This window comes from Gavialis gangeticus, unplaced genomic scaffold (genome assembly GCF_001723915.1).
Source record: "Gavialis gangeticus isolate Ggan-Ray unplaced genomic scaffold, GavGan_comp1, whole genome shotgun sequence".
NCBI classification, from domain to species: Eukaryota; Metazoa; Chordata; order Crocodylia; family Gavialidae; genus Gavialis; species Gavialis gangeticus.
The window spans coordinates 35240600-35253026 of NW_017729000.1; the positions used below are offsets into that span (position 1 = coordinate 35240600).

General features: G+C 45.4%; 1 protein-coding gene across 1 annotated transcript in view; it reads left to right on the top strand.

Annotated features, from left to right (window-relative positions):
- Positions 1-492: 492 nt before the first annotated feature.
- Positions 493-12427, top strand: part of WWC1 (WW and C2 domain containing 1) — a 98368-nt gene continuing 86433 nt past the window's right edge. The window contains exons 1-2 of the mRNA XM_019505995.1: positions 493-581; positions 2841-2950. Of these exons, the coding sequence (XP_019361540.1) occupies positions 493-581; positions 2841-2950 (199 nt within the window). The remainder of the gene's footprint in view (positions 582-2840; positions 2951-12427) is intronic.

The following is a 12427-nucleotide window of genomic DNA, read 5'->3' on the forward strand; positions in this document are numbered from 1 at the left end:
AAAAAATACCAGAAAATAAGCAAGCATGGAGTTAGCAATTTCAGTTTTCTTCTTAAAGGAATACTTCAGATTTTAAAAAGAATTCCCAACGTTCATTTATTCCTAATAGTACTGAACAAGAAGGCAGGCTCATAGAACATCATTCTTATTTCAGAATGGCTGCATGGATTGGCACTACTTAAATATGAAACAAAACAAAAACCGCACTGTGTCTATTTAATAACAGTGTGAATAATCTCTCAGAGCCTGAAGGTAAAGGAGTGCCATTCTGAGGCTGGTTGTGCAATCAAAATTATTGCAGGAATGCATGTGAATTACCCAAGGCAATAAGGAAAGGCCAACTCACTTTCTTGTTTAAGCTTGAATGACAAAATTAATTGAATTGAAGTAGAAACTTATACTTTAAATTGGGACTTAGGATCTTGAGCCAAACAGTTTGGAAAGGTGCAAGAGTCCCACACCTATGGAGGAGGGGAACAGAACCAGCCGGGCATGCTGACATCTCGCAGACTCTCCATGCAGAACCTGAGTGAAGGGCTGGAAGGGGGCTTGGCTTGGAAGGCCAAGCCAGAAGAAGGAAAGTTTGGGAAGAAGCTTATATTTATATAGATTAATAACTGAGAAGTAAACAGGAATGCAGGACTGCAAGAAGGCCCCTGTGCCACTGCGTTCATTCCCCTCCATTTGTACTAGCAGTCTGAAGAGTATATTAAATACTTCTACACTTACAAGAGTTCTGTTTGAAAAGAGGGAGAACTAGTTTTTCTGTCATTTGAATGTATGTTAGCAATCCATAGTTGCTGTAACTTTTATTTAATGTTCCTGCTTGGAACTGGCATGGGAGGACACTGACAAATGTTCTGAGTATATCTGATGTGAGCCTTACTGGGTAGCACGTGAACAGCTATGGCTCATGTACTGCATTGACTTCATAAGAAAATGTAAAGCACTCAGTTATTTTGATTAACCCCATCATTGTCTGCAATGTGATTATTTTACTTATTTATTTTAATTTTTTTGCCTCTGAGGGATACAAGGCCTCCTCATGTATGGCCTTGTTTGAGGTCATATTAGTGCCTGTGTTGGCTTGTGGAGAGAGAGAAAACTTATTGCTCTTCCCCGGGTCAGCTGCCATTTACAACCAGGGCACAGGACTGAGCAGCTCTACCTGACATAAGCTGAGTTGGACTTACAAAAGGAAGAAATTTCCAGGGCACGTGCCCTGGCCATGTTCCTGTCAAGGTTTTCTTTTAAAAGCAGTGCATAGATTTAGATGAGTGTGGGCTGGACTGTTTTACACCAGAAAATGGTGCATGCATTGTGCTAGTGTAGTAGCATTGTTGTGCAGAAATAGGAGGGTAAGTGCTCTCCCCCTTCCTGTCTGATCCTCCCCTCCCCACCCCACAGGTATACGTTTGGTATAGAAGATCCATCATCTCTAAGGACAGAGCTAGGCATTTTCTTATGAAATTCAGAATTAAACACTAAATGTGGCTGGTATTTTTTATAGCAAGTGACATTTTCCTTTCAACCTCTTGAAATTTAGTAGAAGTAAATGTATTATACAAATGAAAAATAAATGTCATCATCTTACGCTAGGTAGAAATCATTAGCTTCCGTAGGCAAGAGGCTCTATTTCATTGTTTCGTTTACAAGGTGCTTGGAATCGGATATGATTTTTTTGTTTACGTGTCTGCTCAAGTTGGCTAAACTAGGTTGGAGAACTGTAGTTGTTAAAATTGTGAGAACATGGAAAATATGCATGGTGTTTTAAACCACTGCTTTCTGAGAGAAACATGGAACAAGTCTGTAGCGATTACTCTTGATTACTATTAAAACAATTAATATTTACGATTTTAAGAGCAGCAGCATCGTTTACCCCATGATCCCTCCATGAGAACAGGGGGTCTGGTCAGACCCCACGCCAAGAACTCATGTGCAACATGACCAGCCATGCTGCCGTACCCTCTCTGGATCAGTCTCTCTTAAGGTGTGTTTATATCTGTGCACACATGTGCAACTAAAGTGTAGTAAAATGGGAACTGAATTTTGCAGAATCGTGTTTCAGTTAATTGGCTGGGTCAGGAAGAGACTGACTGTGCCCCACAATATGATGCACTTGGAATTGAGGGTTATAGCACTCATCCCTGCTCTGGTGAATATTTAGGATCTGTGGACTCACCTGGGACTTGAAATTCGGCCTTCCACACCCCAGTGCTGTTGACTCCTGGAGTAGACGTGCACACACAGGTTTTTTGACTTTGAACGATCTTGTTCCATGAAACAGGAAGTTTAGTGGGATAAGAAAAGTTTGTCACCCAACCAGATGTGAAAAATTTGGTGGTGGTGGGGGGAGGGGTTGTTTTGTTTCTTTGATTTTATTTTAATGTTTGGAGTTGTTCTTATTGGTTTTAATAGCTTTTTATGGAGGAAGAGTACCTTGGATACCAAAGTATGCAGTGCCTAAATAGCAGCATACTATATTGATAGGTTTGACAAAGACAAAAAAAGGAGTCCTAATTTAATCTATGAACTTTCCAGGCACATAAAAAAACCAGTACCTGGCAATATTCTTAATATTCTCCTTTTGAATGACAACTGGCTGAGGCAGATGAGGTCTGGGAATTCTGGCAAAGTAACTATATCATCCTGCTATATTAGACTAAAGGGAGGGACTGTTTGTAGATCATCGCTTAAAAAAAATGGCACGCATCAAAACATAAGGTTCCATCATTTTCCATCATTTTCCAACTGAGTCCCTTTAAGAAAAGTTATTGGTATTCTTTTCAAATCACTTTGCTGGACATGTAGCATTTAAAACAATTTATTTTGTATTTCAGGTATACTAAGCCACTAACCTTTGCTGACTGTATTAGTGATGAGCTGCCATTAGGATGGGAAGAAGCTTATGATCCTCAAGTTGGAGTTTATTACATAGACCATAACACCAGTAAGTGACATCTTCTGTTTACTTGCTTGATTGAGTTGTTCTGTGCACATTACTATAGAGTGTGGGGTATAACAGATCCAGTAGCTAAACAGCATCACAGATAAGCCATTCTGTACTCCTTGACTCCATTGCAAGTCATCTATGAAACAGACCAAATTCTCTGTGGGAGTTACTTGCATTCTGTAAAAAAGACTTGGTGAATCCCCCTCTGTTTCCTAGGAAAGGGCAGCCACTTGCAAGCTGGAAAAGGCTATGCTCCTAAAGGTTCGGGGTTTCTGCCAAACAGGGTTTTGAGTGCTGCTGACTAGAGATTAGACACTGGTGAATTCTGCCCATGTGCAGAGCACCAGTGTGGAGCACTTAAATGGGTTAAAGGCCTTGGGATGGTCTGTCCCTGGGATTAAATGTAATGCATAGTTTGTAAATGATTCTAGAAATTCCCTAAGTATGTGGCAAAGGCGTTTGCTTTATATAGCCTTTTATCTGTCCTAGAGGCGCAAAACCTCCAGGGTTGGTTTGGTGTATAATACATGGTACGCATTTTTAAGAGAAGTGATACTAGTAAGCTTTCAGGTACTTTGCTTTTCTGTTTCGGGACGCTTACAGATAAATCCTATTTCACCTTTGCACAGAAGTGGCACGCTTATAGTCATGCAAGTGTAATTTTTGCTACTTATGCAGAGGGTGGATGCTATTTGGACTTGCATAGCTAGTTCCTCTCTGCTTCCCTTTTTATCAGTCACAGAAAATACCATGACTAACAGTTGTTTAATGGAGAAGGAAGAAGGGGTCCAACATTCTGGCCCCTGCCTCTTTTCTGTGCCTTTCATACATTGGATGAAATGGATCAACAACAGTGAGATGGTCCTGCGTCAGCAGAACAGAAACGAAGGCTAAAGCAAAGGGCAGCATCTGCCTCACTGAACCATCCCCTACTCTGGCCTGTCTCTTTTTTCTGGCTCCACATACCCTCTCTTCCTGGCTGCTCAGTGAGCTAGCTTTAAGAAGCAGCCATTGTGGGGCTTGAGGAAATGCCTGATTTGTGGCCTCATGACTACAGCATTTCACTGGGAATTGGGACGTAGAGACCTAGGTCTCTTGCTCCCTGGGCAAGTGGGGCTGGGGAAGGCACTGCTTGGGTGGGGTGGGGCATGGGACAGAGTCATGAGCAGTTCGTCTGGGGGAGCAGCTCCCGCTGTTGCGTGCACTGTAGGAGGGCACGGGGTGAATGTGACCCCGGATCTGTGTGCGGGGTGGGGTGGGCTATGGCTGGGGGCTGGGTCAGACCGTTCTGCACTACGGGGTGGGCAGCAACAGCACTGGGAGTGGAGTTAAGTGGGGGCTACAGCGAATTTTGGGGAGGCTGCAGCCCTCCTGCCAGCACTGCCACTACCCACTCCAAGCGCAGCCGGGCCTAGCTCCACACTGAGAAGAGCACAGCAGCCTGCCCCACTCTGCGTGCAGATCCAGAGGCACATGCCCTCCCGTGCCCTCCCAGGGTGCATGCAGGGTGGGAGCTGCCTCCCTACCCCTGCATCCACTGGACGAGCTGCTCATGGCTCCATCCTGTGCCCCTCCCCACCCTGGCTGAGTAGTGCCTGCCCCAGCCCTACTCCTTCCCTCACTGCGGGGGCCTCAATCTGCACCCCCATACCCCTTCCCTTCCCCCACACCAGACTTACCAGCCCGACGCTGGTCTCCACACTGCTCAGCTGCATATCAGAATCGGATCGGCTGATATGCCTCCTTAAAAATCAGCCATCAGTATCGGCCCAAATAATCTCTATCAGTGCACCCCTAGTTATGAGGGTTATTCTTCCCCTCTGTATTTCTTCCAGCAGATATGTGCATACATGACTAACCCTATTGCCACACAGGGTGGAAGTGCAAAAAAGGGTGGAACTGCAGAATTGCCACTTAAATATGTTAAGGCGAAGTAGGATTTGGCCTTAAGCTGGTACATGTCCACTTTGCCTTGAGCCCCTGGCACAGTATTGTGCATTACCAAGAACTTTGAAATCCATCCAAAAGTACAGTAGCTTTGCAGAAGTTGCTGTGTGTGTTTGTGTAGAGCTATGCTTGATTCATTGTCCTGGAAGGTACAGCTCTGACAAAATAAAAAGATGCTCCATTTGCTAGAAGACAGCTTCTTTATTTAGAGCGTGGTAATAAGTTATAAGGACAAGTCATTTTCCAGCCTTCTAATTGTCTTTTGTACTATAGGATGTAACTAGGCTTGAGCTTAGCAGGGTGCTGTTGTTTTATTATGCATACATGCTCTGAGCAGCACCATTACAATGGAAATGGTGACAGATTATTATTTGCAGCTCTGTATCCTGCTGCTGATGTGATATGGGATTTCAATTCATTTGTTTAAAAAATGAGGAGGCTCATATGACAGGAGCTCCTAAAGACCTCAATCAGGATAGCTGTTTAAAGATGTAGTTCATCAATTTTGATGTTAGGTACACCAGTGTACATGTCTGAGATTGAACTATTTTTTGTCCTCAAGTGATCTTACAAGATAAAAGGTGCTGTATGGCCAAGTGCCTGGCATGGGAAAGACAGCTGAAGGAAATTAGAGTTAAGAACTTCTGTAGCAAATTTGCAGAGCACCCAATATATGCTGATTAATCCACTTGGACCCTGCCCTGAATGAAAGCTATATTAGATGGGACTGCTACCTTGATTTAGCTTTCACTTTGGGGTAAGAGTTGGCAGACAGGCTTACTGTATATTGGCTTCTCTGTGGCATGTCCACACCCCCTTGCTGTAAGTAGCTGCAGCTAGATCAATTAACCATACCCTACCTTCACCCTGATAATGAGGTAGTGCAGGAGAGGCTGCTGCAAAACTCCCTCTAGGAAATCACTAGTGACTTGGTAGGCTGCATTTAGAGAGAACTAGTCCAGGCACTGTCCAGAAATTCAGAGCAAAATCAGACTTGGTTCCTTTCATGTTTAAGTCTTTACGAATAGCATAAAAAGATTACTCTAAAAGAGAGGGGAACCACCAGGTTGCAGAAGTCGAAATGAAACTGTGCTACTAGCCGGTTCACCCAGCCCTACTAAGTGGCCCTCCAGCCCAAATAATTGCCCACTCCTGGCCTATGAGGTTAAAGAAGAAAACAGTGGGCAGCCTAATGACTCATCAGTTAAGCAATTAGCTTCCCCTTCACAGGTGCTCCTTCCCTCCCAGCATTGAGTTTCACCCCTCCCCTCACCCCCAAGGGGCCAGGAAACATTTCCCAGCAACAGCTGTATCTGAGCTGTTGTGTTATTGGTTAACCATTTAACCAACATAATTGGAGGAGGTCAGACAGTTAATTTTTAAAGCAATTTTTACATGCCTAATTAAAACTCAAGCAAATATAGCTATTTTTGATTTCTATCAAATACTTTAGCTTCACCAAAACCACTCAGTGCAAGGATCAAGGGCATGTTCCCGCTTCTGAAAGCAGTTATATATGGTGCCACCATCACATTATCTGAATGCCCCACAAGGAATGAGCTCATGCTAGTGACATTTCTGTGAATCTAGGGCTTGCTACGTAACAGTTGAGGACACTGAATTGCCTGGAGGCTGGAGCCTTGCCCAAGATCCTACAGGAAGAATGGCAGAGCAGAACTCTGAGTTGGGCCTGAGTGGCAAGACTGTTTGGAGCTATGCAAGAACAGAAGAGATGCTATATTGGTTAAGACTACAGAGCCATCTAGCCCAGAGGTTTTCAACCTTTTTTAAGGAGTGTACCCCCTTCCAGATGGGGGAGAGATGGAGGTGCTGACAGCTGGCCGGATGCGAAGCTGGTGGCATGGGAAAGTGGCGGCACGGAGTGGTGAATGGTGGTGGCAGGGGGACAGGGAAGCAGTGCGCAGCAATGGCACAGAGTGGTGAATGGCTGTGGCAGGGGACGGGGAAGTGGCGTGTGCTGGCGGCGGCGTGGAGTGGTGAATGGTGGTGGCAGGGGGCAGGGAACTCGCATTTAGCCGCCACTGCCACCATTCACCACTCCATGCCGCCGCCTCACGCTGCTTCCCCACACTGCCACACGTGCCCCTACAGCTGTCCCAAGGACCCCCATGGGGTACGCGTACCCCTGGTTGACAACCCCTGATCTAGCCCAATATTGTCTATCACAGTGGCTCAGGGCAGATGCTAAGGGGAAGACTACTTATTCAGGACGTGTACAGACAGATTGTTCCTTTACCCCTCTTCCTTTACAGCTTCCAAGACGTACAGGCTTAGGAAGTCCTAATTTGTAGCTTGCACCTGTAGCTATAATTTTAATACTCACTGATAGACTTGTCCTGTATTAATTTGTCTAATCCTCTTTTGAACCCGATTAAATAATCAGCTCCTATAGCACCTTGTGGCAACGAGTTTTGTAAGTTAATAATACTTGGTGTGAGTGAACTTTTTTTTGTTGCAATTTTTACGCTTGATTTTTCTAATGCCAGTTTGGTACTGTGAAAGATAGTAAATCTCTTTCCCTTGTTCACATCATTCATAATTTTATAGACATCTATTTAGTCATCTTTTCTCTAAGCTGAAAAAATTCACTTTAGTCTCTCCTTGTTCAGATGTCCCTGATCATCCTCTGGGCCCTTCTGTGTACCTTTTTCTAGTCCTATTATAAGCTTTTGGACCTGGAGGAGACCAGAACTGCAGGCATGACATGAGACAAGGGGGTCAAAGATCCAGCCCATGGACCACGTTTGGTCTGTGGAGCCCTACAATATGGCCTATCGGTCTTGAACTAACCCTGCAGCCCATGCTGGTCCCAGCCCCATATACTGCATGTGATCCATGGTGCTGATTTGGCATGAAGCATGTGGGACTGGACGCAATGCCATGACTGCTGCATGCAGGACAGGGCCAGTCCAGGTTACATGCTACATGTAATACCCATGCCAGACTGGCCTTGCATACTGGCTCTGGGGCTGGTCCAGATTGGGCCCACCGACTGTCCCCATATACAGTGCACAGGGACGGTTCAGAATCAACACTGCGTGCAGCATGCACTCTGTGCCAGCCCTGCATGCTGCATGCAGGGTACGTCCTGGACAGGGGCACGTGATTTATGAGGAGAGGCTGAAGGAGCTGGGCTTATTTAGTCTAGAGAAGAGAAGACTGAGAGGAGATTTAATAGCAGCTTTCAACTACCTGAAGGGTGATTACAAAGAGGATGGAGCTAGACTGTTTTCAGTGGTGGCAGATGACAGAACAAGGAGCAATGATTTCAAGTTGCAGCAAGGGAAGTGTAGGCTAAATAGTAGAAAAAACTTTCTCAGGAGGGAGGGTAGTAAAGCACTGGAACAGGTTACCCAGAGAGGTTGCGGACTCTCCATCCTTGGCAGTTTTAAAGACTCAGCTAGACAAAGCCTTAGCTGGGATGACATAGTTGGGGATGGTTCTGATTTGAGCAGGGGGTTGGACTAAATCAGTGTGCCGTAACCCGTGCGTAGCGACCCAAAAGTGGGTTGCAAAAATATTTCAAAGAGGTGCAAGCAAGTGCCAGAAAAACACGTGAAAGCATGGGTTTCCCCTTGAAGGCTGGCAGCGTTCCAGCCTGCAAGGGGCTCGTTGGGGCGTGGCCAGCATGCAGTCAGATAGGGTCATGGGAGCAGCCCCAGCAGCCAAATGAAGGTAAATGTATGGAGAGTGGGGGTTGGAGAGCCAGGGCTTGGGGACTGCTGAAGTGGAGGCGGGGGGACTGTGTGTGTGCGCCTGTGTGTGTGTGTGTGTGTGTGTGCACACGCGCGTGTGCATGTGGGGGGGCAGGTACCTGCCAGGACTCGGGGAAGATGGCTGGGTAGCTGGGCCAAGGCTGTAGCAGGGCAGGGGGGGATGGGGCAGTGTTGGTTGGGCACTGGCAGGGCCAGGGGCATGTGGGTCAGGACAAGCCATTAGTCTTTGCAAATGGATCCTGGTACGAAAAAGGTTGAGAACCACTGAACTAGATGACCTCCTAACCTTCCAACCCTAATTTTCTATGATTCTACATGACTGGAGTCAACATGTGCTGCATGCAATGTACGGGGCTGTAGCAGGCACGTTTGAAGTAGAGGGGGTTGATCCAGGGTGTGCTGGCTCTATGGGGCACCCTGCCAGACTAGCTCTGCATACTAGCTCTGGGATTGGTCTGAATTGGGCCCACAGATTGGCCCCTTGTACTGGAACCAGCAAGCAAGCCCTGTGCCGGCTCTGCTTGCATTCACACAGGGCTAATCTGGAGCATGCACTGCATAAGGTATTCATGCCAGATCAACTCCTTGTATTGGCTCCAGTATGTGGGGCTGGTCTATGGGTTTGATTTGGCTCACCCTTTGCCCCTTACCTGACTGGTGCATCCTAATGAATTTGTTGCCTGGGATTTAAGGTGTGGGAGAACCATGAATTTATACAGTGGCATGACAAGGTTTTCTGTTTTTTCTTTCAATCCCCTTAACTCCTAATCACTTTTTTGCCTTTTTGATTGCTGCCAAACATGGAGCTGATGTTTTGGATAGTTCTCTGAAAGCAACTTCAAGATCTTTCTTGAGTAGTAACAGCTAACCGTCCGTCACTGCGTATGCATATTTTGGGTTATTCTATCCCACATGCACCACTGCACTTATCAACATGGAACTTCATTTGCTAATTCGTTGCCCATTCACCCAGTTTTGAGATCCTTCTGCAATTCTTCACAGCCAGCTTTGATTTTTCGCTCTCCTGAATAATGTGTCATCCACAAACTTGTATAAATTAAGAATATGCTAGTTCTGTGGGGGCCAATGTGAATATGGTGGCACATATGGCCCAGTCTCCCATGCTCTGAGGAATAAGCTAACTTGTTTTGACTCATTCAAGTGCCCCAGCTAACAGAAGCTTGAAGATGTAATTTAGATGAGGATATGAAAGGCAGAGATACTGAAAGCAATTCTGTCACTAAGCTTCCATAAGAGTTGCTCTGTTGGATTTCCCAGCAGATTTCTAGAAAGAATACAAATTGTCTTTGGCTGGCTGTTTCTTAGCTCTGACTTCAGAGAAGCATGCACCACAGCAATTCTTGTTAACTAAAATGTTATTTAAGATGTTAGCAATGACTAATAAATGGTGTAGTAGTTTTAACTGACTTGAATTTCTTTAACCAAGTGAGGCTCTTGTGAAATAATCCACCTTGGGTTAATATAAAGCAGCCATTGCCTTTTCATTATTAACGTAAATAAAAGAAAACCAGTGGTGGCCATCTTATTCAGTGAAAATTGTCAGGAATATTTGTTCCATAACTCTGGAATAAGTAATGCTATCTGTAGCTCTAATTAGGCCCCCAGACCTTCGGCCTCTTCCATCAAGGCATACCTTTATTGAAATTAGTGCGGATCACTCCAATCTGGGCAGTTTGTGGGGAGGAGGGGAGAGGGGGAAGCTGAAGGTTGGAAAGCCTCTATTGCTCCCTCTCCTGGAAAGATTGTAGTGCTGCAAACTCCCCAGAAATTTCTAGCACTAGAAACTAATCCCTATTCATACCCAAAATTTAAATCCAAAGCCAGTGCCTAGTAAAATAAAATGAGATGAAAGATGCTTCTAATGTATGTTTTGAGGTGAAGTAAATGTAATTGAATTGAACTGAGTACAGTAATAGCTGTGTTATCTGACACTTTACCATCCGGAATTCTCTATTAACCAGCACCTATGAGAGACACCGTCTTGCTATACTATTTACTTTATTATTCCTTATATTGTAGTTCAAATATTTAAAGTTAAAATAGTTAAAATAGTAAAAGTTGTTATATCATAGCTAAAATGTTATATTAAAAGTTATAATAATGTTATATTAAAATGAAGGCTTAGTTTCTTTCTTGAAAAAACTTCTCAGATAACCGGAATATTTGATTAACGCCCTCCCCCGGCACATTCCCCATGGATGCCAGTTAACAGAGCTTTTACTGTACCTAGAATATTCGTGGTACATTAGCAAAAGGGAGACTTCATTTTTCAAACATGAAGCCACGTCACATTCACTTAGAACAAGGGTGCTCAAACTCTGGGTCAAAGGGCTCCCCACGGATCAGGAAATGTGGTAGAAGGGGAATGGTGGCAATAAATATGGCCACTCTCCCCAGCTGCCAAATTGCCAAACCTTGAGCCCTACACAGCTGGATGAAGCCAGATCATGCCCCTCTCCCTTGGCTAGATGGGGCTGGGCCATGCCCCTTTTTCCCATAGGGTTGGGTTGGGGCTGGGCCATCTTTCCGCCTTAGGGCTGGGTCAAGCCCTCTCTCCCCCGCATGAGTCAGGTTGGAGCTGGGATGCCCTCTGTCCCCCTCTGTGCAGCTGGATGGGGCACTGCTGCAACCACCCCTTGCCAGATTGGGCCCACCAGCTGAATCTGGCCCATGGATGACCTAGGCACTGCCCATCCAGCCCTCTGGCGAAAAAGGCACCACTGGCTTAGAACACACTCTGCATCAAATTAGACAAAGTCAAAAACAACAACTGTTTTTGCCAGCCATGATTTTCAGTATCCACACTTAATATTTTATATACCATTTTGGCTACCACAGTGTACAATTTTGAGTAACCACGGTTTTTCTATGGCTGTGCATCAGCCTGCCACCTGCCATTTCCCCATAAGCCTTTTGTCTTGCCAACCATGGTTTTGCCAATGGAAACTTTCAAGAACCTAACCCCAGCGGTTGGTGAGGGAAACCTGTATTTACATGGATGAATTGTTAAAATGTCTCCTGTATATCCTGTGTCCACTGAAATGTTACATATACTCAAGGCAACAGGATCTCCATTCTACACTTCCTCTCAGTTATTGGAGGATATTGATGGAGTGTCTGAACAGACAGTTAGGACTTCTCCTTAACTCTCTGCACCTTCCTTTGTCCCACTAGGCTTCTCAATGCAGCTCATGTGTGTAGGAAGTGGGAAGAATGTGGCCAGCATAGCTGCTTCCTGGCCCTCAGTATACATTAGGGCTGTGCAAAATGGCTATGTTTCGTTTCAGATTCAGCCATTTTGGAGGACGTTGATTTGTTTCAGTGGTTTGGATCACTGTTCCGTTTCGATTCAGCTGAACCTGTTTCAGAGTTTCGACGCTGTTTTGGTGATTCAGTCATGGGCTATAATGGGGAATCACTAAAATGCCTATAACTTGGTCATTTTGTGACTGATTTGGATGAAGATTGCAGGAATGGTAGCCCTTTCTGAAGGCATGAAGCCTGCCATGTTTCAAGGAGATAGGTGCAGGGGTTTCTGTGAAACTGCACCTCAAACTGTTAAAGGCCAATCTTGTGACGTGTAACTTTGTGTGCGTGTTAAGGTGCAGTGGGATGAAAACAGCAGGAATGGTAGCCTGTAACAGGGGGCCTTCCCGGTGCTGGTTAGATCTCCCCCTACCCACTTGTTTCTGGGCCAACCACCCACCCCTCTTTTTCCTGCCACAGCTTGATGGAAAATTCAGCTATTTCCCAGGCAGGAGGCTGCCCA